The 27,321-nt window shown below is 53.8% G+C and overlaps 2 protein-coding genes across 3 annotated transcripts; one reads left to right on the top strand and one right to left on the bottom strand.

The window, feature by feature from the left end:
- Positions 1 to 22,140, bottom strand: OCRL (OCRL inositol polyphosphate-5-phosphatase). Of its 2 annotated transcripts, XM_051790493.1 has the most exons (24): positions 21,748 to 22,140; positions 21,590 to 21,669; positions 21,079 to 21,158; positions 20,219 to 20,257; positions 19,666 to 19,773; positions 19,493 to 19,585; positions 19,039 to 19,159; positions 18,789 to 18,950; positions 17,776 to 17,877; positions 17,207 to 17,321; positions 15,352 to 15,468; positions 15,019 to 15,206; positions 13,549 to 13,660; positions 11,981 to 12,090; positions 10,909 to 11,044; positions 9,663 to 9,773; positions 9,260 to 9,425; positions 8,826 to 9,061; positions 5,359 to 5,382; positions 3,031 to 3,150; positions 2,737 to 2,821; positions 2,129 to 2,256; positions 1,501 to 1,612; positions 1 to 1,387 (listed from the first exon to the last, which is right to left on the bottom strand). In XM_051790493.1, the coding sequence occupies exons 1-24, from the start codon at positions 22,132 to 22,134 to the stop codon at positions 1,263 to 1,265; spliced, it is 3,057 nt and encodes a 1,018-aa protein (XP_051646453.1). In that variant the 5' UTR covers positions 22,135 to 22,140; the 3' UTR covers positions 1 to 1,262. The 2 variants fall into 2 exon arrangements, with proteins under 2 accessions (XP_051646453.1, XP_051646463.1); XM_051790503.1 differs by lacking the exon at positions 5,359 to 5,382 and having other exon boundaries at positions 19,666 to 19,776.
- Positions 22,134 to 26,457, top strand: ERCC6L (ERCC excision repair 6 like, spindle assembly checkpoint helicase). The gene is made up of 2 exons (XM_051790325.1): positions 22,134 to 22,228; positions 22,396 to 26,457. The coding sequence occupies exons 1-2, from the start codon at positions 22,176 to 22,178 to the stop codon at positions 26,204 to 26,206; spliced, it is 3,864 nt and encodes a 1,287-aa protein (XP_051646285.1). The 5' UTR covers positions 22,134 to 22,175; the 3' UTR covers positions 26,207 to 26,457.
- The last annotated feature ends 864 nt before the right edge of the window (positions 26,458 to 27,321 follow it).

The raw sequence follows: 27,321 nt of genomic DNA, 5'->3' as shown, positions 1-27,321 counted from the left end.
GCCTTGCACAACGGAGGTTTATTTGGAACGAATGGTTTTCCAATAAATTATGTAATTTAAAAATTTTAAGGAAAAGAAAAAAAAAATAGGCAGAAGGGAGGGGAGCCCGTGGTAGCTCAGCCAGTGCAAAGGGACCACGGAGACACATGACACCCTAGGCTGGGCCCAGGCGCTGGCAGAGGCTCTGCGACAACAGCCCACTGCCCACTCCCCTCGTGTCTCTGGCCTCCCTCAGCCAAGGCCATGTGGCCCCACAGGCCTCTTAGTGTTTGAGTAGGACAGGCCACCCTCTTGTACCCTCAGTCACCAGTTCCAGGGGTGTCCCCTCCCCAGTTGTGTGACCCTGGCACTGCAGCCCCCCAGCACAGCCCCCACAGCTGCTCCTCTGGCTCCCGAGGTGCACTTCTGGCTCCTTTCACCCCCCCAAAGCCTGCACCTCCTGGGGAGGAGGGGATGGAGCCCATCCACTGGCACCTGGTCACCCAGCGAGTCCTGCAAGCCAGGATGGAGGGACAGAAGCCACCTCCTGCTCTGTGCTAGGCACAGGACAGCCTGGGAGAAGCAGAGGGCAGCTCATGGCCCTGCCTGACCCCGGCCACTCCAAGCTACCTGCCCTTCTGTGTCCCCAAGGGATGCAGAGCGCGGGGGAAGGGAGAGTGAGGGCACAATGTGAGGTGCAGGGACAGACCCGTGTGCCGGGGCCCTGGGAGGGAGGGGAGAGGGGAAGGCCCTGCCGAAGGAGGGAGGCCGAACGTCCGAACAACCTTCCTGGGACAGCACGATCCATAGCACAGTGACGGCATCGGGGCTGGCTGGGCCAGCTGTGTGGCAGAGGGTGACACAAGTCCCACACCAGTCTGGGGTGCTGTACACACCAGCAGGCATACCTGGCACAGGAGGCACGCAGCGTGCCACGGTCTCTGGGAGCACCAGCCGTCCCCACCCTTCTCCACAGCGGCTCCGGGGAGATGGGGGTGACACAGAGAAGCGTGACTCGGGTGACACAGCCACAGGACGACGGGTGCTGGCACAGTGCTCGGGTATCAACAGATCCACCCGGCTCCCGCGGAGAAGCCGGAGGCTCCAGTGGTGGATGGCAGTGCAATGAGCATGCAGGTCCTCTGGGGCACAGCGTGGGAAGGAGGGGGAACACATCCCTTCCAACTGTAAACATGGCACTTGGAGAGCTTTGAGCCTTTACCCCTCGGAGCTGTGAGAGGCCCGGCTGGAGCGCGGGCCCCGGCTTTGGCACGCGGCAGGAGTCACTCCTCGTCCCCGGCGAGCAGGAAGCTGTAGAGGAAGTTGATGGCACGCTGGCGGTCCTGCTGGGTCTGCTTGGCCATCAGGTTGGGCGGAGGGCGCAGGAGGAGGCTGGAGAACAGGGCAGCTGTGGAGGCAGGCAAAATCAGCCACTGGTGAGTTAGGGAGACCTTGGAAGGTGCAGAAAAGGGCTGGGACGGAGCAAGGGCGGCAGAAGCGGAGCAGAGCAACAGCACTCACCGATCATGGCGACACTGACGTTGTTGTCCTCCGAGTACCTGAGCAGCTCCCGGAGGAAGGACATTAGGTACCGAAACACATTGCGGTGGCAGCTTGGCAGCTGAAGGATCACCTGCAAGGAAATGGCTCTCTCAGCTTCCATCGCTGTAGCCTGGGCACATGTGGCACTGTGGACTCCAGAGCAATGACCCCCAGTTGCAGCCCAGCACCCATGGCACTTGTGGGCTTTTTCCTGGTGAAACAGTTTTCCTAGAAGCAGTGTCACCAGGAGCCACAGCCCACAAGTGCCCCAAACAAGTTCTCACTGCCCCAAAACTTCCCCCTCTGCCCAAGGACACGCTTGACCTGGCTTACTGCCCCACCAGCTATAAAGAGCCACTCACAGTCCTCTGAGGAAGGACAAGAATTGTAGCTGTGAGCAGGTGCTCAAGCCCTTAAGGACTAGAGGTGGCTTGTCCCCTCCCCTGGGCTGCTATTCCCCATGTGCTCGGGGTGACACAAGGCTCACTTGGGGTGTCTTTAGAAGAGCTGCCTGCTCCCAGAGCCACTTGCCAGCACCCTGGAAGGGAGCAGGACCCAGGAAGGCACAGGGCCATGGTAGAGCCCCCAGCCAGCAGGAGCCCCTCACCTGTCGGCACAGCCGGCTGTTGTGTGACCAATCCAGGCACCGCTGGTACAGCTCGTAGCAGATCACAGGCTCTGGCAGAGCCTCCAAGAAGATGAGGAGAGCTTCAGCCACGGAGTGATTACTGCCCGCTGGACCCATGGGAATCAAGGGCTGTGCTGAGCAGAGAGATCCCCTCCCTCCCCAGATGCTCCATCCCTCTCCTCCTCCCCAGGTGCTCACCTCTGCTTCCTCCCTGGAGGTCATGCAAGCTTCTTGCCTGCCTAACTGCTCCTCCTTCTCCTCCCCTGCTGTCTCACATCCATACAAAACACTGCTCCATGCACCCTACACTGCATTTCCCCACCCTCTGGCCACACAGAAGCTCTCTGCTCCATTAGCCCCTTCTCCAGACCATGCTCCCCAGTATCCCTGCGCTTGGCAGAGCCCTGAGGAAGCTTCCAGAGCCCCCTGGTTGCTTTGGCCAGCACACACACAGCTTCCAGAGAGGTTGTGCGGGGACTGAGGAGCCCACACCCATCATGGACCCTGCCAGGTAAAGGTGACAGACAAGCTCTCCTGAGAGCAAGTTCTCCCAGCAGAACTGAGATCCAGAACTGAGGCAAGGATACGGATTGTCTCAGGAATGCTGGTGTCCAGGCAGTCAATGATCTGCTCCAACTCTCCTTGCATGCCTGGAGTCTGGAACAGGTCCTCCTGCCAAAAACAGCACAGGGATGGACAAAGTCATCTTCCCCATAAAGGCTGAGGCACATGGTGACTGTGGGGTGAACCCTGGGACCCCCAGCCAGTGCCTCAAGCACACAGAAAAGTCCTGCCCTGTAAACACCAAATTGGATCTGATCTTCAAGTGCTTATGAGGAACCAGGTCACCAGGAAAGTTGGCATGGCAGAGGCCCTCTTACCTGGTGGCAGGCATGCTTGAACAGGTGGTCAACCAAGAGCCAGATCTCCTTCGGCACCTGTAGTGGCACCTCACCTGCCTCCTCACTGTCCAGGGAGCCCATCTGCAGGACAGATTTCTCCTGGGAACAAAGAGCACATGAGAGTTCAGGGAAACCTCAGTCCCTCTGTCTCAGTCCCTCAGTCTGTTTCCTACTCCCTTGTAGGGAAAGGTGGGAGAGGGAAAGCAGCAGGACCCTGCACTGCTCTGGTCCTGACTCGCTTCCACAGCACCAGCCATTGCTCTGTAGGTCCTGGCTCTGCCCCTTCCTGCTGCCCCCAGGAACAACCCCCTGACAGCCCCAGCCCTCCCAGCCCCACAGGAGGGGGCTCTGGCCTCCCAGGGTGGCCCATCCCCATCCCAGCTCCCACCCTGCAGCTGACAGAGACTGGGACCCAGCAAGTCCTTGTGCTGCATGAGCTCCCACCCTGGGTTAGATGTCATGTCTGCCCCAGCTCCGGTGTGCTCCAGCCATGGTTACCCTCGGGGCTCTGAAGCAGTCCCGATTTCTGGAGTTTCTTCCCTGATTTTCCCAAGGACAGTCTCACTGAGCACACAGAACCACTGCCATGGTTCCCGCTTACTCATGTGGAGCAGCTGATGAGCTCCACAGCTCAGACATCTCCATCACATCGAGCTTTAACAGGATCAATATTCTTGGCTTGATTTTACTTTCGCTTCATGATCACTCACATTCCTTCCAAAGAGAAAGCCATGCCCAGCACTCCCAAAGCATCCAGAGACCGGCACAAGCAAGAACACAACCCTGGCCACCAGCAGAGGAGCCCACAAGCCACACACAAAGCGCCTCACTCCAGCTGGCAGCTGAGGTGACAACTGCCATGGCTGTCCCTGTAGCACACCCTGGCAGCAGCCAGAGCCAGGGTCAGCTTCCACACTGCACCCAGAGACACCCTGGGTTCTCACAAGCCCAGTGGCACAGGCAGTAGCCCCAGCTGCCAAAAGGCACAGCACAGCTCTGCCCTGCACACCGCCAGGTCCGACCCAGCCAGCAGATGTGTGGTTGTGGCTGCACGGCTGCCTCGCTCAGCCACGTGCACTAGGAAGGTTGGGAAGCAGCGTGTCAAGCAAGAGCACCACAGAATTCCCCTAAAAGGAAACAGAGGAGAGTACAGACCCTCTCCCAGGGCTGTGGGCTCTTCTACAGAAACTCCCTGTGCCAACATCGCTGGAGCTGAGTGTTGGAGCAGCCCTTGGCATGACTGGGAGAATTGCGGAGACCTCCAAGCAGGAGATCCCAGCAGCTCACGGAAGAGGAGAAGGAGGAGGAGGAGAAGGCTCAGGGCGCCTCAAGGCGGGGGAGAAGGAAGAGGAGGAGGAGACAGAGGAGGAGGAGGCGTCGTGTGAGCTGGCTGGGCCCTGAGCGCCCTCTCCTGCCGCGTGCGAGGAAGGGCCGTGTCTTTCCCACGGGAAGATGCTCCCACAGAAGGATGTTCCCAGAAGGCAGGCACAAATTCCTCCCTTCTCTTCTGCCAGGAGGGAGTCTGGGAGCTTCATCTGGTTTAACACCTGAGTTCAATCCCCTCTTAGAGAGGGGACATCCCTTCCCTCTCCTGTTTTACCCTGTCACTGCACCAACAGCTTGGGGAGGAACAACTCACCCAGCCTGGGAAGGCGGCGCAGAGCCAGCTCAAACAAGTTACAAATGCCAGAGCCCGCGTAGGGAGGGTGGGAACACCCCCGGCATCTCCCACTTGCTCTCCCAAGGACATGTTTTCCTTGCTTGGCTCCAGCACAGAGCACGGGTGCCAAGGGAAGCAGTGATCTTGCTTGGGCATCATGGCCATTGGAGCTGGCAGCCCCAGCAACACTGCTTGAGGAGGTGCAGCAACATCCACCTCCTGCAAAGGCCCTCCTTTGGCCTCCACAGGGACACAAGATGGAAGGAGCAAAAGACCTCAGTTTCTTGCTCCAGCCCTCTCCCCACAGGTCTGAGAAGGTGCTGTGGTAAACCCCACCTTACAAGCATGGTGTGCCAAAGGCTGCCAATCTTTTCTGGGAACATCCAGAATTGCTGCCAGGATCAGAAGAGTAAGTTTTTTCCCCCAAAGCAAATTTGGTGAGCTTTAACATCTCAGTTGGGCTTGGATCTGTGTGCTCCTCCACATTCTCATCTAGCCCACAGCTGTGCTAAGAGGCTTTGCTGGCAGCTGTGTCCCCTCTGTGCCCCCTCCCCTTCCCTCTGCCACAGAAAACAAGGGAAAAGCTCTCATTCTTTACAAACACACCACTGAGAAGCAGACTGCCACACTGCAATTGCTTGTGTTACCTTTTCTAAGAAGCTGTCTTCTCCCTGAGAGCAGAGGGAAAGAGAGAAGAGGAAAAAAGTGTGGTTAAGAAGGAGAAAGCACTCTTGGATTAACTCTTCTGATTAAGCAGAAGCTTAATTTGCATTACAAGAACCCACTGAACACCGGGTCCTTCACACATTTTGCTGACAAGGCCAAAGTTAAACCTGTGGTGAGAGATTTGCCTGCCAATTAGCAACAATCCTGCTCACATGATGCACAACCTCGTCAGGATTTCTGGAAAACCCTCCAAGGGGCTTGGACGGTGCTGTGCACTGGCCAACAGCTGGGCCATGGGCAGGTGACACGGGTCCCTCAGGAAGAAGTTCCACTGGTCAGAATCAACGCCCCTATGTTATTTTAGCCATCTTCCCTTGTGACTGGGCTGGAGATAAAATATTCCCGGGGCTAAATCTGTGTTTCTGAGTGTGTGGCAGCTGTGGAGCTTGCAGGGCCCCTAAGCAGCTTTGGGTACTGTCAGGGAAATGAGGGTTTGTGCTCAAACCCCGGCTGCTGCTGCCGCAGCCTAAGAGCATTAGCACAGCGCGGGGAGGAGCGTGCCAAGCCCTCAGCATCCCCAAACAGCCAACCCTGTACCAGCCAGGGCAGCCTGGACACTGCTCACGGAGCCTGCAGGAGGGAACAGAAGCAGGTTGTCCAAGCTGAGTCTTGGCAGATCAACCTTTCAGGCTGGGAACAGCCCAAACACACTCCAAGGCAGAGCTGGGAGCAACTGCAGCTTCCACGGCACAGGGTACATGGGGAGGGAGGAGCACCTCAGGGTCCTCTGTGGCCTCTGCAGTGCCTGCTTCACTTGGAGGCTCCCTGAGTTCTAACACAGCACCAACAGACTGGCCTCTTCCTGGGAACAGCTTGCTCCAAACAGGAGCTGGCACAGGTTCCTCTTCTGAGGCACAGGGGGAGGGACACAGTGACAGGTTTGGGAGGGCACACAGCCACCTGCACAGGCTCATTTTGTAATGGGTGAGTCATCTCCAGCCTCACCACCCCCGACCTGCCTGTGCCTGGCTGCTCACCTCTTCATAGAGTCATGGAATGGTCTGGGTTGGAAGGGACCTTAAAGTTCACCCCGTTCCACCCCCTGTCATGGGCAGGGACACCTTCCACTAGACCAGGTTGTTCGAGCCCCGTCCAACCTGGCTTTGGACACTTCCAGGGATGGGGCAGCCACAGTTTCTCTGGGCAACCTGTGCCAGGGCCTCCCCACCCTCACAGGGAAGAATTTCTCCCTAATGTTGAGCCTTCAGCACTGAATGCCCTATTCTGTGAGACTCACCTGTTCCTGACAGAGGTTCTTCACGAGGCTTTTTAAAGCCCACAGTAGGATCCCAAGAAAAAACAGGATGAGACACTAATACTGAAATCCCAAAGGAGAGGTGCTCAAGTGTCAGCAGCAGTGCCAGTGTCTCCCTCCTGGGAGAACCAGGAGAACCATTTCCAGATAAACTCCCATCTATACTGCACTACCCAACACCCACCTGCCTCACCCCTTACTGACCTGCATCTCCAGACCTCCAAACACAGCCCAGCCAGGCTGAGGAAAATGCTGGATGCAGGGAAGGGCAAGCCCTAACACCACACAAGTGAAGGAGGGAAAGTGGTTCTTAAGGCACAGACACTGCTGGCCTTACACAGCCTGAGCAGTACCTAAACACAGGGAACTGCACCCAAACACTCTGGGGCTGCAGAGCAGGCAGCACCTGCACCACTGCCCTGGGGCAGGAAGTGCTCAGCTTGGTCTGTCTCCAAGAATTTCTCAGCTCACAGGTAAGATCAGAACCAAAACACCTAAAATAGCTCTCCCCTTGGACACGGGGGATGTGTCCATGCTGCAGACACTGGGGCAGGTGCTCTTTGCTGATTGCTTCCTATATTTCTAGATGTTTCAATGAGTGACAGGAGAAGGAAATCTACAGGTAAAGGAAGGAGAAGAAGCCTCAAAGTACTCTTAGAAAAGTAACAGTGTGTGACTGTGAGGACAGAGTCTGGGCCCAAGTTTCTCTCTATCAAGCAAGAGGTGCTGGGTAGAGCACTCAGTGCTGAGCAGGAAAAAGCAGGTGGAAAAGCCACCAAGGCCAAAGAAACACTCCAGATCCAGTTCTAGAACAAGACTGACTTTCAATCGAATCCTGACAAGTCTGAAGAGCCTGAAGCCTGGATCAGCTGCTTGACCTGAGGAGGCAAATGCCACCTGGACCCTGCTTAGCCTGATTGTGTGTTACAAAGTCAAAATTCTAGTATAAGAATGACCTTTCTGTGTATTGGACTTGTCAGAAAAGTAAAGTAGAGACCTACAACAAAAGGTGGGAACTGGAAGAGGCAACAAGAAGCATGGGGTAACTGCTGAAGGGAAAATGTGGAAGCAATGGGAGTGGAAGCTGGCAAATCTACAGAGGTGGAAAAGCAGCAGCCTACTGGACAAAAAAACCCTCATGGAAGGGTGAGATTGTGAGAAATCAGAGAAGAGAGAAGGTATCACATGGCATAGAGACTCAAACAGGGCTGAGCTTACAGGTGAACAGAAAGAAATGGCTTTCCTGGCTGAACAAGAATGGGGACATGGACTAGAACTCAGGAGCTGCTGCACCTCACTGGAACAGGGCCAGATAAGGCCATCAGGAGAGACAAATGAAACCAGCTTGGAAATCAGAATTCCATCCCCAACATGGGGCTTAATCCCAGAAATGGCCATTAGAGACACCCAAAGGACAAAAGGTGACTAGGGCAGAACTGCACCCCCTCACATGCACATGATAGGCTTCAGGAGGAGGAATATTTGGAGCTGGTGAATGCTGAGGAGAGGAACAGTTCTCTGCACCACAGAGATACATCTCAGTGATAAATTATCTCTCAGTGATGAATTATCTCTCACTGAGGCCTTATCTCTCACTGTGGTTGGTGTGGGAGAAACTGGCCAGAGAGGCCCATTTGCTGAGCTGTGCCCATCAGCACACCACACCCAACACCACAGTCCCTCCTTCAGTCCTCCTGCTTCTGCTTGCTCCTTTGCCCTGAGCAGTGGGAATGCATCTAGAAGGAAAAGGCTCCCAGAGCACTTGGCACAGCAGAAGAAGCCCTGGCACCTGGGAGGACAGGACCTCAATCACACCTCTTATGACACACAGTGCCACCCAGCTGAGCCTGCCAGCACCACTAACACCAACATGAGGTGCTGGGATCACTTTTTTGTCCCATCAAACAATGTTTAGAGTCTACTCAGACAAAAGGGATAAAGTATAGGCTGTCCAAAGCCACTGGCTGTGGTGGAGGGGAAGAATAAAAGAGCACCTCAAGCTCTGTGAAAAGTCACTCAGCTCGGGGCCAGCACGGCCAATCTGAGCTGCAGGCACTCCTGCTTTTGGGAGTAATCAGAAAGGAATCAGGTCTCTCCCTGTTAAAGGAGCTCCTCCAGAACACTGCTACTCACCAGGTCTATGAGTTTGGTGACTGGAACTTCTCGGATCGGTCGCTTCATTCGGCACAAAGCCTCGAGGGAGGTGCCAAAGCAGCTGGGCAGGTAGGTCCCACTGATGGTCAGGAAATAGTCCTTCCCTCGGTCCAAGTGCAGGACAAGAATATCCTCAATTTTATCCTCGCCAGAGTTCAGGAGGGTGACCGAGTCCTTGCTGACGTACACGTCCAGGGAGATATCTGTGCTCTCATCTGCAACACACAGGAGATCTCAGGAATACAGGGACACTCTCCAAAAGGGATGACAAGGACAAATATACAATGGCAAGGACAAAGGCCACCAAAGAGAAGACAAACAGACAAGGCTGATGGCAAGAAACATGGGACACAGGAGAGACGGGAGGGACTGAATGGAGATGGGATAGGAGCCTACACCAATACACAACTCACCTGGTTCCAGGTAACCTTCACAGGGCTCGGCCCGAAGCCACGGCTTGCAGTAGTGGCTGTCGTTGAGCTTTGGGATGAAGGAGAAGTGACAGGTGACCTGCCCATTATTGGTAATCTTAAACTTCTGCTTCTGCAGCTGACGGAATTTCACGTTCTCAAACTCAAACTGCAAAGAGAAAACACAAGTGACGTTAGTGGCCACAATGGGGCACACATCCAGACTCCCCCAGACTCTGCAGTGGCCCCCAGACATTGCTGTGGCCCCCCATGGCTGAGAGGAGCGCACCGAAAGAGTTCAATTTCCTATAATCGAGTTCATTGAACCAAAGTCTTTAAAAGCAGTTCTGGCACTTCTAAGGCTGCTGTGTTTGGGAAGTGACAGTGATTCTGGTCTCATCCTCACCTCTCTCCTGCTCAGCTCCAGTGAAGGAAGAAAGTCATTCTCCATCCTGTCCATTATACGAACGATGTCTTCGAACAGCTTCCGGTACTTCTGCTCATCCACAATCTTCACCTGTGGGAGACAGAAAACGCTCAGCAAAGCTTCTGATCGGCTTCACAGGGGCTCTCTTGGTCATGACCAAACTGCAGAAGTGAACTATTTCTCTGAGCACTTGCTTGTGCAGCTGAAAGGCTGAGAGGGTTCACGTGCCTGGGTGCACTCCCAAGCAGCATCTGCAACCTTACACATTTCACCCCTGCAGATGTTACCAGGGTCTGTCTGGTCACTGGTCACACTACCGGGAAATCACTGGGGGAATCTCTTTTAAGGAGACTCAGCCTATTCCACTCAGTCCTGGTGAGGCACATCTGCAGTGCTGTGTCCAGTTCTGGGCTTCTCAGTACAGGAGGAACATGGAGCTCCTGCAGTGGGTCCAGCAGAGGCTACAGAGATGCTGAAGCTGGAGCATCTCTGGGACCAAGAAAGGCTGAGAGAGCTGGGCCTGTTCAGCCTCAGGAAGAGATACTAAGAGGGGATCTCATCAATGTCTGTCAGTAACTGCAGGGAGGGGGCAGAGGATGGACCAGGCATCAGTGGTGCCAGGCAATAGGACAAGAGGCCACAGGTAGAAACTGGTGCTCAGGAAGTTCCACCTGAACATGAGGAAGAAATTCTTCCCTGTGCAGTGACTGAGCACTGGAACAGATTGCCCAGAAACGGTGTGGAGTCTCCCTCACCGGAGATATTCCAGAACCATCTGGATGCAATCCTCTGCCACGTGCTCCCTGCTTGAGCAGGGAGGTTTGACCAGACACCCCACTGTGGTCCCTTCTGACCTGACCCCTTCTGGGAGAGCAGTAGGCAGCAAAAATGGACATGGACTGCCCCCATTCACTAAGCCAGGAATCCCAAATGTCCTGCCAGCCACTCACCACCAAAGACATTCAGGTGTGAACCAGTGACAGCCTGTTGACACATCTGGGGCAGCACAGGTACAACCAGACACAGGCTACTGCTGTGTCTCCATGCGGTGGGGAGAACGCAGGGGCTCCCCCATTCCAGTACTGCCAGAGGCAGCACCCCCACAGCAGCCACACCTCAGCTGGGTTCATCTGTCCTCTTGCAACAGCCTTAGCAGAGGTGTCCTGACTCCTGAAGGAATGCCTGGAATTGCTGGGATCCCGCCCCAGCACATGGATAAACCTACCCCAATGCGGAAAAGCGCGCTGACAGGCTTGTGGTCACTGGTCTTCAGGTCCATGTGACTGCAGTACCGGAGCTGATTGATGTTCCCTCCTCTCCAAAGGATCCGATCACACCACGCCGGCACACGACACTTCCCACTACAAAGAAAAAGAGATTACCAGGGAAATCCAACGATCCTAACCAACCAACCAAGCTGTTCCTTTTCCTAGCCAGCCAGCTCCCTCCACCCCCACCATCACAGCAGTGATGGGACGAACCCTATCACTTCCCCCAACTTGAATTCTGTGTTATTTCTTCTGCTCTCTACCCCTTCTCTGATGCAGCAGCTAAAATTCCTGTCCCTTCCAGCATCAGGAAAACAAAACGACTCAGTCAAGCCCACTTCCACAACCTGAAGCCATGTGTGCTGTGACCCAAGCTGCATGACTTTCTTTTGCCGCCAGATCTTTCTGCCCACAACTGGATCCATCACTTATTGTTTCCACTATGGAAAGTCTACTCAGCGATTACTATCATGTTATGAAGCCTGAATCCTAGGTTATCCTTCTTCAGATTAACTACTGTGCTGATTCATAATCACAGGCAGAGTCAAATCCAATCACTATATGGTCTGAAACTCCTTCTTGGGAGTTTCTCCCTTTGGAGCAGCCCCTGCAGCAGATGCAGCCGTGTCTGGGGGAGGCATCCAGCAGGAACCACGGCTGCTATCACAGCACAGCCACCCGTGGGTGTGCAAGTCAGGGGACAGGGTGACTCAGAGAGCCTGTTTCCTTATCTCTGCAACTCCTTTTTATGTGTTTGCCTGTCCCTGGTAAAAGAGAAAGCCCCCAGTGCAGGGCCCCCTGAGCTCATGCTTCACCTGCCTTCATCCAGCAGGATCGGCAGCAACTGCGGTTTAAGGGATGCGCCCATTCATCATACACAGGGGCTGCTTATTGCAGAAAACAGGGGAAAGAAAGGAGGGCAAACACAACACTGACAGGTACTTCCAGCTCTAGGAAGCAGGAAATCAAGTTTTGGGAGAAAATGCTTTTTATGTCATAAGTAAATAAGCCCAGTGGCAGCCAGTGTACCTGGAGTCCCAGCGATCTGTTTTAGAGTCATATTTATACGTGGGGATGAATTTAATCTCTCCCTCCATGAAATCTGCAAATGCTTTCTTCTGAGTGCGCTGAATATTCAGCTAAAGCAAAAAAAGAAAGCTTTAAAAAGAAAAAAACCAAACCAAATCAAATAAACCCTCCCCCACACAGCAGTGTCAGAGAGCAGATCTACAGGCAGAGCAACCACGACCTGTGGCCATGGAATTCACAGACATCCCCAAATTGCCTCTCAGACCTCACACCTTTAAGAGAGGTAAAAATTCAACTCGTCAGTGGAATGTTTTCCAAACAGACCGAGTAACAATGGGCACCAAGCCATGCAGGCAGCATCAAATAAGAGTTAAGGGAAATACTAACTGCTCTGCTTGTGCTGAATGCCTTCATTAGTTTTTCAGGCTCAAGGTCACCATCATTAAACTTTCCCTTCCAACCATTTTAGCAAGAGCCTCTAGGACTGCGCTCGGTTGATAACCTGACACCACCCTCCTTCGCTCGTTTCCTCTTCTGAAAAATCTCCTGGTTGTTTTCCTCACTGAAACCTAAGCCACAGCTGTTTCCTGCACGAAGCTCTGCAGCACAACAGAAACGAGCAACAGAGCAGAATGAGATTCACTGTTAAACTGTGTCAGAGGTGATATTGCACAACTGCAGTTGGGTTTCACGGGAGCAATCCTTCACCTGAAAGGTACCTGCCCTGGGTTTCAGGGTGCTGCAGAGAAGTGCTGAGCAGGGAAGGTGACAGCACAGAATTCAGGTCAAGCTAGCTGAGCAGATTTGGGCTCCAAATCAATACCTCTTCCACAACACTGATCACAGCAGCTTTTGTTGCTGTTACAAATTCCTGTGTTCAGCTTGTAGTTTGTACATAAGAGAGAACTCCTGCACTGAGACAGAGACACACCTCCATGGTAAATGCCTGAGTCACCCAGTTAATCCAGTATGGACAATCTGGCTTTGTTCAGGGGGTTGTTGCCACCAGTGCACCCAGAGCTCCATCAGGGTCCAGTGTCTATGTCTATAGACCCTTCTTACAGAGTGTCATGGAATTACTTAGACTGGAAAAGCCCTCCAAGACCATTGAGTCCAATTGTTCCTGCAGCATTGCCAAGCCACCACTAACCCATGCCCCCAAGTGCCACATCTACACGTCTGTTAAATCCTCTCAGGACTGGACTCCACCACTGCCCTGTGCAGTCTGTGCCAGGGCTGTTCAGTGCATTCCAGAAAGAAATTTTCCCTAATATCCAACCTAAACCTCCCCTGGTGCAATTTGAGGCCATTTCCTCCTGTCCCTTGTTCCCTGGGAGCAGAGCCTGATCCCCACCTGGATCTACCCTCCTGTCAAGGTGCTGCAGAGAGTGAGAAGGTCCCTCCTGAGCCTCCTTTTCTCCAGGCTGAGCTCCCTCAGCTGCTCCTCATCAAACCTGTGCTCCAGCCCCTTCCCCAGCTCCATGTTTGCCAGCTCCTTCCAAGCACAGGCATATCCTAAACCAAGACAACCCCTCAAGGACGGGGCAAATGTGAGTGAGTTCACTGACCTGGTCATATGTCAGCAGCTTCTGAAGCTCGTTCTTGCTGATGAGACTCTTCACTTCATTGGCATCTGGTAGACACAGCCTGTAGTTCAAGTCTCCCAGCCAGATGACAACACTGGAAACAAAGACATATAGAATCACGGAATGGTTTGGGTTGGAAGGGACCTTAAAGCTCATCTTGTTCCACCTCCCTGCCATGGGCAGGGATACCTTCCAGTATCCCAGGTTGCTCCAAGCCCCATCCAACCTGGCCTTCGACACTTCCAGGTATCCAGGGGCAGCCACAGCTTCTTTGGGCAACCTCTGCCATGGCCTCACCACCCTCAGAAGGAAGAATTTCAGAGCAGATCAGCAATTAACATCTCCCTTTTAAAAATCACATTATGGTTGAGACATGTGGAAGAAAAAAAAGAAGACAAGAAAGATCGAGTCCAAAAGCAGAAATTTCTAGTGGCAGCAGATCCTACAGGACTAAGTCCACCTCCTGTGGGATCTTCCAAGGATTGAAGACTTAGTTTACTGGGAGATAATGAGTTTGCCTCAGCCCCAAAAAAGCTAGGGAACAGCACTGACCCTCTAATGAAGTGAAACCAGTGTATCCCACCAAGCTTCACACAAAATCTAGCTGGTATTAAGGCTCTTCACATGTTCAGAAGAGGGAAGTGGTGGAGCTCAGTAAGCAGAGCCTGCCTGTCAGCCAGCTGGGCAGGAGAGGCACCTGTATCTGCAGGATCACACCTCGTGTGACATCCCGGTTTTACCTGTTGGTTTTTCACTGCCTTTCATTCAACCAGAGCAGGTTACTGCTGCACCATCTGCCCAACAAAGACCAACTGATGCAGAATTGGCAGGAGCAGAGTTAGATTCCTGTGGAGTTTACAACTTTCTGGATGTTGTTTCCCATCTCAGCCATTAGCCACAGCTCCCGCCCTGCTCCTCTCCAGGTTTCCAAAGGGACCTACAGCCTTGTCATTACCAGCAGCTAAAGAAACACTCTTGGGACCCACTCTTTACTCCACAAAGGGTTCATTTAAAGATTAAAATTTAGCCCCCCCTCTAGTACCAGAACTCTTCCTGTTTCTTTTTGTCAAACCTCAACATTTGCACTAGTGGATTATCAAGGATAATCTAATAGTTGAAGTATTTTCTGTACTAATCCACTCTACATTTTATTTTTGTTTTTTTTTTTAAATGGTTTAAATATTAACTACAGAATTACCAGTAGTTTGTATTCTGTTTAGGCCTGCTGAAGAGTTACACACAAATGCAAGGAGAGGGACGCTGGGGACAGCACAATGAGGAGGTGACCACAGTTTGTCTGCAGGAGCTGCAGAACAGCACAGCCCTTGGCACTTCTAGTTATTTTATCAAGCCAGAAAACTTATCTGCATGAAACCTCCTGTTGCTGCAATTCTGGCTCGATTTGGGTAAAACCAACACCGCTTCAAAAGGGAAAACATCAACACAACTCACTCGTGTTTCATGATGTTGAGCTGAGGCAGGCTGTCATCGGGGGTCTCAAAGCTCATCCGGGCACAGATGTCCTTATAATCCTGGTTTCGGCGCTCAAAGTCCTCCACGTGGGCAGCCAGGTGGGAGTTGACGACGCAGAAGGTGGTGTTGTGGAACACAAACCTCACGGCCACACCGCCCTTGTTGCCCTGGGAACAGCAGGTACCAGTGGGGTTAGAGCAGGAGTCAGGTGTGGCACAGGGAGGGGACAGGGATGGCACAGGTAAACAAAAACAGGCTGTGCTGCTTCTCGCACGGATACAGGGAAGCAACAAGCTGGCCTGGGTGACTCACCATCTTTCCCATGACTCCCGTGCCCACAGACTCCGTCACGATCTCTCTGATATTGCTCAGATGATCCTTCTTAGCAAATACGAGCAACATCATCCCAACCAGACGGACCATTTGCACCTGCGAAGATAAACGGGATCCTGAGTTCCCAGAGAGGCAGGGGGAATGCAGTTCTGAGCTGCCTGCTCTGCCTGATGCTCTGCTGCTCTGGCTCCCCCCGTTCCTCATCATGTTCTGTACTCAATCCCTAAATTTAATAACATTGCTGAAAGGGCCTCCTGTCCCACAGGAAGGTTCTGGGGGTCAATCTGTCACTCCCCAGAGTCGTGAGCTGTGCTGAGCTCACTGCATTCCCCACGCTGGTGCTTCTCTACAACAGGATGAGGTAAGAGAAACTGAATAAATACACAGCAGGTCTGTTGGTGAGGTCTCAGCCTTTGACAGCACAACCAGAGAAGACCCTGAGTGCTCCAGCCAGTTCTGGTGTAAAGCTGTGGCTGTGCTGAGGCTGCAGGTGCAGCTGGGAGTCAGGGCTCACCTTGGCTTGCTCCTAACTCCAGCAGAGCCAGTGGCACATGCCAAGGGAATGGACAAAGATGTTCTTATTTCCCCAAGGCAGATGTGCATGGGGTATCAAAAGGCATCTCTGAGCTGTACAGGTCGATTGGTTTTCAGGAAACACTCGTTCCCTAAAGCAAAGGGCCTCTCTCTGGAGCTGAGTTGTTCTCCTCTGCTGCAGAATTCAGCCCCCAGGGCTTAACACCGTGCTCATGTGCTGTGTCCCAGTGGGGATCTTGGGATTGCTGCTGATCTTTTACATGTGCTAAGCCAATGCCTGCCCAGTCTGTGATCTTCCTGAACCTCCAAAACAGTGGGGTCACCACTCTGAAACAGTGACAAGGCCTCACCTTCTTGAGTGCAGTCTGCACCCTCACAGAAACTTTCAGATGTGTTGGGATTAAGTCTAGGGAGTGAGGGAAGAAGCTGAGAGCTGAAGAGCCCAGCACCCAGTCTGCTCTGCAGAAGTGGAATTTACAAGCGACCACAAGTCTTATCTACAGCTTCAGCCACTTCCCCCTCCTGCAGCCGTATCCTGTGCTCTCTTTCACCAGGGTGGGAGGAATTCACCCAAAACTCAAGTAAAGAAAAGGGCCTCTCTGCACTGCAGGCCATGACTCCTGACTCCCCTCGACGGGTCTCAGCTCAGCAAGGTGCTCTGTTCCCTGCTTCACTCCCTGTAACACCTGCCCCTGAGCTCAGCTCAGGGCAAGCAGGACAGGGTGTGACATTGAACACGTGGGCTATGGAGGACAGGGAAACCCATTCATATATTTAGGACTGGTCCCTGCAGCAGAAAGGTTTGCTACAGCAGACATAAAACCAATGGCTTGCTCTTAACCAGCCAGAACAAAGTCCTGCCACAGCTGAAGAAATTCTGTCCCAAGGCAACAGCCTCTGGAAAATTTTTTTTTTCATAAATCATCCCATTCTTTCAGGAAAAAGTTATTCATTTGATTTACCAGCTCAGGACACACCTGGCTTCTATACTACAGGGTGAGATGGTAACACAGGTAGAGGATTTGAACCTGTTGCTTCCCTGCACCACCTTCCTATTTGATAAAGGTATTGTGATCCCCACCTTTATAAATTTCTGCTTCGAAGCACAATATTCCCCCACAACTGTGGGGCAGAAATACACACTCCAGATTTAACTTGGCACACTTGACACATGCCCAGTACCACCCTTGGTTTCTCCAAGCCCTGCTCCTTGGGTAGGTGAGGAAAGGGGAAGCCCCTTTCCCTTTTCCTTCCCATCATGCCAGCTCCATGACAAGACACACCACTGAGCAGAACTCACTTTCTTGTACTTGGCCTGAGGATGCAGGGCCCTCTCCACAGCAGCCAGCCACTCCTGCTCCTTCGTAGAATCAAAGTAGAAGAAAGCCTCTGTGCTGAGGTCCAGCTCCTGGAACCTGGAAACCCAAGAGCTTAGCACCTTCAGCCCTCATGCACATCCCCCTCTTCCTACAGGAATGTGAAACCTCCAGCAACAGCCCTTGGAGGAGCAGCTCCTTATGGCCACTTGCTAAATAAAGCAGCACAATTTCCCCATGGTGCCTCTGAGACCCTACCCATAACCCCCTAGCGACCCTCTCCCCTGGGAAGCACCCCTTTAGGCAGAGGACAACCAGGGAGCTCTGCAGATGCCTCCAGGAAAATCGGTTATGTCACACCAGCCTTGTCTAACCCAATCCTCTGCCTCATCCGACAGCTCTCTGCCCTCAGACAGCTCCTGTGCAACACAGCTCAGCTCTGTACAGCCTCTGGGAGCATGACAAGAGCCTAAACCAAACATAGCCCTCCAGGATCCCAGCAAGAGCAACAAAGAACCAGCCCCGTCAGTAAATCTAGGTTGCTGCCACTCACCCAACACAGTAGAAGTCGGGAGGCTCTGTGTCACACACCAGCCACGGCTCCAAGAAGCTGTCAGGAGACTGCCCGTTCACATTCCACGTTCCCACAAAAAACCTACAACACAAAAGCAGCTGAACCATCAGAAAACACAATGAAAACCACAGCAGCACAGCAGTGTCCTGGCTGGGAGCAGACACTGTGAGCACACACTGACACACTGTGAGCTGCCCCTGCATGGGGCTGTGCCAGCCAGGGGGGAACTGAAATTCACAGGATCCCAGAATCCCTGAGGTTGGAAAAGACTGCCAAGATCATCGAGTCTAACCTGTGATCAACCCCCTCCTTGTCACCCCGCCCAGAGCACTGAGTGCCACATCCAGTTGTTCCTTGAACACCTCCAGGGATGGGGACTGCACTGCCTCCCTGGGCAGCCCCTTCCAATGTCTGACAGCCCTCTCTGTGAAGAAATTCTTCCTAATGTCCAACCTGAACCTCCCCTGGCACTGCTTGAGGCCGTTTCCTCTTGTCCTGTCGCTTGTTACCTGGGAGCAGAGCCAGACTCCCCCTGGCTCCACCCTCCTGTCAGGGAGTTGTATAGAGTGAGGTCTCCCCTGAGCCTCCTTTTCTCCAGGCTGAGGCTATCCAGCCTCTCCTTAAAAAATTCTCCCAGGTGTGAGTCACTCCCAGTGACACTCCTCCTGGACTAAGACATTCCACCAGCAAACATCTGGGTCTTTCAGCACCATGTCATGCAGGGCAAAATCAGGACAGCATGGTGGGACATCTACCTTCACCCTTTCTGCCCAACTGCTCCAGCCTCATTGAGGCTCAGGAGATCTGACACACACAGGGAGAAGACACAATAGGAGCAGCTGCACCATGGGCACTTGGTGACTTTCAGGCTGTACCATCCTCACTGGCCACTTGAGCTGCCATCCATCAGAAGCTACCAGGATATAAACCTGGGTGAGATCTGAGCTCACAGCAGAGATCCCACAGCTCTGTCCCTTCCTCCCCACTCTCACCTGAAGTTGTGCCAGTTGATGTAGGCCTTCTCCCTCTTGGCCAGCACGTGTTTGATGAGACCCTCTCTCTGCCCTGACTGCGTGCTGGGCAAAAACATCTTGCGCATCGTGTTGGTCACTTTGGGCTGGTCTCTGGATGTACCTTCTCTCTCTCGGGGAAATCTAGGAAGGAGGCAAAACCAGCACTAGAACTTGTTCTGCTGTCTAGGAAGAGAAGTAAAAAAGGGAACAGATGCCCTGTGTTACTTACTGCCTGTTCTGAGGAACAGGAGGAGGTGGGGGCTCCCGCCGAGATCCCGCTTGGTGGTTTTGCATATTCCTTTTCTCTTCTAGGCTCAGAGTGCTGAAGTCATCCTCAAACCCCAGAGCTCCTGTAATGAAAAATCCAAGCACAATGCCCCGAGAAACAATCTGAAACAGCTCTGATCAAGACTGAAAAAATGTAACTCCACAGAAAGCAAAAAAACCCCAAATGATAACAGGAATTTATCAACTGTGTGACTCAGGGAATGGGAGAAAGGGGCACTAATCACAAGTCAAGGCAGCAAGGAGCTTACTACACACAAACTAAGGCAGAAAAGAGCACTCAGGAAGGAATGAACAGACCAGGGAGCAGAGGCCAGGCTGCCAAGGGCAGGGTCAGATCCAGGTCCCACCCCAAGCACCCCAGCACTGCACATGCCCCTGAGCAAAGCCAGCTGTACCTGGAGGAGAGGCCTGCAACAGACCCGGGAGGCTCTTCTCCACCTGATGCCAGATGGCTCCGTCCTTGGGTTCAGGAGAAGCTTTCAGGTGGGCTGGAACAAACCCCACCCTGTCAGAAACCGTGCTGACAAGTCAGAGGATTTCACACACACAGAGGTGCAGCTCTGCTCACCCTCCTGGATGCTCTGCACTTCGGACAGGAATCCCAAGCAGCGCTCCTCGTCGGGGATCTCGAAGAGCCGCTCCGGTGTCTCGTCGCCCTGTATCCGGACCTTGCAGCCTGCTTCAAACACACTCACAGAGTCAGCCCAGGCCGGCTCACAGTCAGTCACCAGGCTTTACACACAACTTCCAGACGTTGTTTCTGATGGAAACCCGCACCTAAGTTACTCTCCCTGCGCTTCTCAAATCCCCCCACCCTGCTCGGGGTATCCTCAGCAGGTTCTTCTGGCTTTAGGAATCCTTCTCCCTACTGCAATCTATCAGAGAGGAGCTCTAAAAGTAGTATGAAAAATTGCAAACGTTTCAATCATTTGCATTTCAGGCCCTGTCCGTTGCAATAACTGAGTGGTTATTTGGCAGAGCCAGATGACATCAGAGGGAAAACAATCGTGGCTTGGGCAGAGGACAAACACAGAGCCTGGGGGAAGACTGGAAAGGTGAAACAAGCACCAGGCAGCTGTTCCCTGACAGGTCAGCCACACCACTGCCCTTATAAAACTTACTGTTTGCAGCTATATCAATCAGCAGAGTTTCTTCTGCCTCTGGAAAAGAGAAAAATAGGATCAGGACAGCTCATGCTGGATGCTGCAGTAACTGAGGACTTAAATAATAACATTGCTTGCTACAAACCACAAAGAGTCCTGAAAGAGGAACAAACAGCTCTAATTTATGTACATTCCTAACGGCTCTGGCACAGAGAACCTAGACAGTCACCTCCCACCAAGTGTCCCAGGGAGATTCCCAGCACACAGAGTTCTCACACACTTGGATGGTTTTTCCCCATCAGTGCAGCTACTTTGGGAAAGACCAACCTGACAAGGAACTTCAGAGCTTCTCTACAGTGCAAGACCAGGGGTAGAACCTCACTGAGCTGCACAGAAGGGAATGAGCCAATCTGGCTAAAGTTGCTTTTATTCCTGACAAGGATTTGCCCCAAGGACACTTGCAGCTATTTAAGTCCTTCCAAGCCAAGGCCTAAAGCCCTTCCCGATCCAACTGCTGGGAGCTGAGAGCTTGCCAGACCTTATGGAAATTTAGATCTGAACATGCAGGAATCAGGTAAAAGTTCCCAACTCTCGACATGACAGAGAAGCCAGAGAGACAGACACCACTAGACACCAAATTCCAGCCCCTGCAAGCCCACCACGCACCGGGGCCAGCCAAGTTCCTCACAACTACATGCTGACATGGAATGACAAACCACTTGGATGAGGAACAAGGGGATTCCATAAACTGTGAGTTGCAGTCTCACGGGGAAGCACACAACCCACACCTGCTCAGGAGGCAGGTCAGGAAACACCACTAAATTTGAGTTTGTGGACGAAGAGCAGTGGATTCCCACCCTCCCCCCAGCAGTCAGTACCTTGCACACACTTAAAGCGGCTGTTGATGGGAATATAATCCGGATCGGAGTTTTCTTTCTCCTGTGAGTGGATAACGATCCTGCGGACAGAAAAAAAAAAAAAAAGACTTGCAAAAACCCGGCAGCAACGCCCTGTTCTCTCACATACACACACACAAACAGCCGCGGGAGCCGTGTGTACACAGACACGGTGTTTGATTGCTATCGCTCTACTGATGGGGAAGGAACAAGGAAAAAGCAACACAGGTGGGACCGCGCAGGACGTGGGTGCCCGTGGGGAGAAGTTAAGAGCTGTTCAACTCCGCCTGGCACGGGGCAGATCCAAAACCACACAAACTCCAACCCTGCGGCTCCGGCGGCCGGAGGACCCCGGCAAGGCACGGCCGGAGGATGAGTGGAGACCGCCGGAGGCACGCTCGGCTCCCGAGAGTCACGGCGGCCGTGGCACCGACCGAGCCGGGCCGGGCCGGGCCGAACCCCCGCGCCCCATCCCCGCCCAGCCCGCACTCACCCGTAGCGGCCGCCCCGCCGCGCCAGGCCGAGCACACACGGCTCCCGCCGCCCGGCCCGCACCTCCGCGCCGGCAACGCTCTGCGCCGCAGCTAAGGAAAGCTCCGCACCGCGCCCCGCCCCGCCCGCCCGCCCGGCCCCGCCGCTCCCGGTGGATACGAGCAGGCCGCGGCCCGCGGCGCGCGCCTCCATGGCGGCGCTCGGTCTCCCGGCGACTCCGCGCCGGTCACGGGCGCGGGGCAGAGCGCCGCCCGCCGCCGCCCCCCGCGCCCCCTGCCGGCGGGCGGACCCCACCGCCCGTTGACCGAGGCGGAGGGCCCTGGGGCTGCACCCGCAGCGGGGCAGGAAGCGGGAGCGCACCGGGGACGAGGGCAGTTGCGAGTCCTCTGGACTCCCGCCGGGTGCCCCGCACCTCGCCTCGCCTCCCGCACGGCGGGGACAGCACGGGACCGCCGCCGGTCCCCGAGTCCCCCGCCCTCCCGGGGCAGCCACGCCCCTTTGCTCCCGCCCCCGTGCTGATTGGCTGCGAGCCGAGGTGATTTGCATGTGACGCGGTGCAGGACGGGAAGAACCAGGTTTGAAGCGCTATGGCGGCCGCGGCCCCGGGGCAGGCGGCGGACGAGGAGCAGCGGTACCGGGGGTGAGCGGGGCCGGGCCGGGCCGGGCGGTGTGCGGGGACTGAGCGGCGGGGGCGAGGGGCTCCGGGGCGGGCAGAGGCGGCCCCAGAGCGGGGGTGGCGGTGGCGGGCCAACCTCCCCCGGTTGTGGGCCGGGCCCGGGCGCGCGGTGCTCACGGTGACTCCCGCAGGTTCGTGACCAGCGCGAAGGCAGCGGCGGGCGATGGGGACCTGGAAGAGGCGCTGCGGCTGTTCCGGTTGGCGGCCGCCATCCGCCCCAGCGAGAAGCTGCGGGGCCGCATCCAGCGAGTGGAGGAGGCGCTGGCAGCGGTGGCGGCCGAGCAGGAAGGGCAGGAGGATGAGGATGAAGGCTTCGTGGATGTGTGCGGCAGCGGCCTGCTGATCTACGGGGAGATGCACGAGAAGCTGTTCCAGCACCAGCGGGAAGGCGTTGCATTCCTGTACCGCCTGCACCGGGAGGGCAGGCCAGGTGGCATCCTGGCAGATGACATGGGCCTGGGCAAGACCATCCAGGTCATCGCCTTCCTCTCGGGTATGTTTGACGCCGGGCTCATCCAGCATGTCCTGCTCATTATGCCCACCACCCTGGTCAGCAGCTGGCTGGCTGAGTTCGCTCGCTGGACCCCTGGCTTGCGTGTCAAGGAGTTCCACGGCACCAGCAAGGCGGAGCGCACCAGGAACCTGGAGAGGGTCCAGAGGAAGAATGGCATCGTCATTACGAGCTACAATATGCTCATTAACAACTGGAAGCAGCTGGCCAGTCGCCATGAGGAGGAGTTTGTCTGGGACTACGTCATTCTTGACGAAGCACATAAGATCAAGTGCTCATCAAACAAGACGACGAAGTGTGCGTACGCGATCCCAGCCCGGCACCGCATCCTGCTCACGGGCACCCCTGTGCAGAACAACCTGCGGGAAATGTGGTCCTTGTTTGACTTTGCCTGCCAAGGCTCCCTCTTGGGAACAGCCAAAACTTTTAAAATGGAATACGAGAATCCCATTACCAGGGCGAGGGAGAAGGATGCAACTCCAGGTGAGAAAGTGCTGGGGCTAAAGATATCAGAGAATCTCATGGCCATTATAAAGCCCTATTTCCTCAGAAGAACTAAGGAAGACATCAAAAGCTATTCTGCTGATAAAGCAGATGCTCCTCTTCCTGAGGATCCAAGTGAGAACAGGGCTCCTGTCATGCCATCTCTCACTAGGAAAAATGACTTTGTTGTGTGGGTGTATCTGGCACCGGTACAGGAAGAAATATACAGGAACTTTCTCTGCCTGGATCACGTGAAGGAAGTGCTGATGACAACCCGCTCACCTTTGGCTGAGCTGACAGTCCTGAAGAAGCTCTGTGACCACCCCAGGCTTCTGTCTGCAAGAGCCTGTATCCAGCTGGGCTTGGAAGAGCAGGAGTACTTTGAGCAGGATCATAGGAGCGAAGCAGATATGCTTTCAGGTGCGAATAAAATAGATCATCTCTCTGATGAGACCATGATCCAGGAGTCTGGGAAGATGCAGTTCCTCGTGGGACTGCTCGAACGACTGCGAGAAGAGGGACACCGAACCCTGGTGTTCTCACAGTCGAGGAAGATGCTGGATATCATAGAGCTCGTCCTGTCTCGCCGACAATTCCGGATCCTGCGCATTGATGGCACGGTGACCCACCTGACGGAGCGGGAGAAGCGCATCAATGCCTTCCAGAGCAACACGGACTACTCTGTCTTCCTGCTCACCACGCAGGTCGGGGGCGTCGGCATAACCTTGACAGCAGCCAGCCGAGTGGTGATCTTTGATCCCAGCTGGAACCCAGCGACCGACGCTCAGGCTGTGGACAGAGCTTACAGGATCGGGCAAAAAGAGAACGTAGTGATTTACAGGCTGATCACCTGCGGCACCGTGGAAGAGAAGATATACAGGCGGCAGGTGTTTAAGGATTCGTTAATCAGACAGACCACTGGTGACAAAAAGAACCCGTTCCGCTATTTCTCCAAACAGGAACTAAGGGAGCTCTTCACGCTGGAAGATACTCGGACGTCTGTGACTCAGATCCAGCTGCAGTCCCTGCATGCCATGCAGAGGAAGTCCGACACGCAGCTGGACGAGCACATTGCTTACCTGCACTCGCTGGCGATGTTTGGCATTTCTGACCACGACTTGATCTACACGAAGGACACCGCTCACGAGGAGCAAGTGGAGAGCGAAGAAGCCCATGAGTACATCCAGCGGAGGGTACAGAAAGCCCATGAGCTGGTCCAGCTGGAGTCCCAGCTCAGAGACCAGAGGATGGAGGGGATCAGAAGTGCCTGTGAAGAGGAGTGGCAAAGACCACCAGGATTGGTTTCTGGACCCAAGAAGTTGTCTCCGGGGGTGAATGACAAAAATCACTTTATTTCACCACCAGCAGCTGATGCACATGAAAAAGACAAATTTATTGACTTTACAGAGGATGAGGAGGTCCAGGTACTTGATGTCAGCTCCAAAATGACAACTCTAACTATTGATGACTCGAGTGAGCAGAAACTGCCACAAGATGTGTCAACTATAGAGACAGAGCTGCTTAATACCAGCAAGGCAGCAGAACAAGGTGATATACAAGAATCTGAGCAAAATCTCGAATCCAGCATTATACTATTATCCCCTGCACTTGAGAAAGAGAGTCGGAGCCTCCAAGAGAAGAAACAGCATTCCCATGTACATTCAGACAGCTTGGCTAAGGCAGGGAATGACCTGTCTGGGCATCATCAGCATTCCTCCAACGAGTCTGGCATAGCTGACAATCCTGAAAGGGATGCAGAAGTGTCAGTTCAGGTACTTGACCTGCACATTGCCCTGGGGACAGAGCAGAAGGATGTTCCTGAGGCAGCTTCCACTTCCGCAGTGCTGAGCTTATCAAATGTCACACCGGAAACCCATGGTGGGCTCTGCAAGTCTCGTGTGCTGGAAGACAACTTGGAGGACACATCTGTGCTTTCTCTCCAGGATCAAGTTGACTTCAATCTGGTCTTGGAAGAGTCTGAAGAGGGATGGAAGGATGCCTCAAATAGGGAAGGGTCAGTGGAACACCCCAACGAGAGCTTCCAACTCCAGGCAGAAAGTCTGTGTCAATCTCCAACCAAAGAATCTCCAAACAAAAGTCAGCTGAGTGAGAACAGTAACTGTGGCAAACCCTGTCCCGCAGATGAGGAAGAGCCAAATGCCTCCCTGCAAGGGAGTGAAGCATTGGAGGAAAGCAGTGGTCTCTTTACTTTTAATAGGAGGAAACGCTTAAACAGAATTGCTTCAGACAGCGAGAGTGAAGAGCAGCCTGAACAAATTCCCTCCTCTCCCCTGGACAGCCTTGGGCACCAAATTCTGGAAGGAATTAGCGTGTCCACCCCTAAATGTGACAGAAGTAGGGCTAGAGCCATCTTTTCTCCTCGACTAAGTAACAGTGGTAGGAAGTCTAATGCTTCCAGGCGCTCACTCATCAAGCAAGTAGTAGATGAGGTGGAGGATATTGGGGAAATCATGGAAACCACTGGTGAAGAAGGTGATGATGACACTGATGAGGAGCAAGACAAGCTTGTGGAAGAAGAAGCTGAGGAATGTACTGGGGAATCTGCTGAGACTGAAGAAGAACCTACTGGAGAAACACTTGATACAGGTGAAGAGTCCTCCCATGTAGATAGTGAGGAATCTGAGCAGTCCGAGGCGGAGGAGACGGAGTCATCTCAGGAGGAATCCACTGGTGACCCTGAGCTCCAGTCGGGTGAGCAGATTGACTACTTCACCCAGGAAAGTGGCTCTGAAAAGGAGGTTGGTCAGAATTCCTCTCCTGCTGTGGGAGATTACGACACCTTGGTGTACAGTGGGAAGAAATTTCAGAATGATGGGAAACTCCAGGAGGCATTGGACTGCTTCCTGCAAGCTCTTGACATAAAGAGTGGAGATCCTGAAGTTATGCTTCTGACTCTAAACTTGTACAGACAGCTGTCACAGAAGTGAAGGGTGTGAGCACAGTCTGGTTGTTCCTCGTTAACACATGTCTGCACCATGGCACCAGGATCCCTGAGCCAGCTCCAGGCTGGTGCCTCCCATTCACTCATGTGACTGAGCAAACTCAGCATCTCCTCTGTGAGGAAACAGTCCAAGAATCCAGGTGTTGGATGCTGGGGAGGGAACTTCACTGTGGAGTCAGCTCACAAAGGTGAAAATAGCTCATGTTTCTTTCTGGTTATTTAATAAAAAGATGTTGATGATGTCTAAACCCCTCTCTAAGCTGGCAGCTCTGGCTTCACCCTTTGCCCCTCCAGGTTCTGTCACTCCTCTCCCCTGAGAGGATGGGGACAGTGTGGTTCCATGGCCACTGCACAGCCCAACCTTGGGCTGATGTGATTGCTCCCTCCTTCTTGCCTTGAAATAAGCCAACTTGGGTGCCTAAATGTCACCCACCATTTGTGTGAGCTGGATGCTGGTGCAAAGGAGAGAACAGCTCTTGCAGCCTGGTTGTAAGGTGGTCTGAGAATGGATTGGCTGTGGAGGAGTTAAAAAGATTTAAAAGCTGTTTGCTGGTCTAATTTCTCCAAACAGTGGAGGAAGTGGAGCAGAGGAGGCTAGCACAGCATCTGCTTGGCACCAGGTGTAACACCCAGTGTGGTAGTGCAGGAGCCCTTCTGAACCCCCTGACAGGTGTGTGTGTGGGTGGGGGGCTGTGGGGCTAGAACTCCAAAGACAACAGGAGGGGATACTGGATTTAACTGCTTTTTTTGGTAAGGAAATCCTCTAACCCTCTCCTCACACACAGCTGAACTCTGTTAGGTAAAGTATCTCTCAGGTCCTGTAGGCACGATGAAGCTATGAAGAGGGTTTGTAGTTCACAGAATCACAGGGTCATGGAATGGTTTGGGTTGAGAGGGACCTCTAAGACCTTCCAGTGCCCTGCCATGGGCAGGGACACCTCCCACTATCCCAGGTTGCTCCAAGCCCCATCCAACCTGGCCTTGAACACTTCCAGGGATGGGGCAGCCACAGCTTCTCTGGGCAACCTGTGCCAGGGCCTCCCCACCCTAACAGGGAAGAATTTATCCCTAATATCCCATCTAACCCTGCTGTCTGTCAGT

This window comes from Manacus candei, unplaced genomic scaffold, assembly GCF_025592945.1.
Source record: "Manacus candei isolate 608988 ecotype Guabito, Panama unplaced genomic scaffold, ASM2559294v1 h1tg000003l, whole genome shotgun sequence".
Classification (NCBI taxonomy): domain Eukaryota; kingdom Metazoa; phylum Chordata; class Aves; order Passeriformes; family Pipridae; genus Manacus; species Manacus candei.
Note: the sequence above shows the minus strand (reverse complement) of the source record. Positions and strands in the feature narration are given on the sequence as shown.

Bases quoted from the DNA above. Each gene is read 5' to 3' on its own strand.
- OCRL (XM_051790493.1), bottom strand. From the start codon at position 22,134: ATGCAAATCACCTCGGCTCGCAGCCAATCAGCACGGGGGCGGGAGCAA. The intron at 21,670-21,747 runs GTATCCACCGGG...GCTGCGGCGCAG, and splicing joins CCGCGGGCCGCGGCCTGCTC to AGCGTTGCCGGCGCGGAGGT. The intron at 2,257-2,736 runs GTATCCTTGCCT...CCATGGGTCCAG, and splicing joins CAGCATTCCTGAGACAATCC to CGGGCAGTAATCACTCCGTG.
- ERCC6L (XM_051790325.1), top strand. From the start codon at position 22,176: ATGGCGGCCGCGGCCCCGGGGCAGGCGGCGGACGAGGAGCAGCGGTAC. The intron at 22,229-22,395 runs GTGAGCGGGGCC...TGACTCCCGCAG, and splicing joins GAGGAGCAGCGGTACCGGGG to GTTCGTGACCAGCGCGAAGG.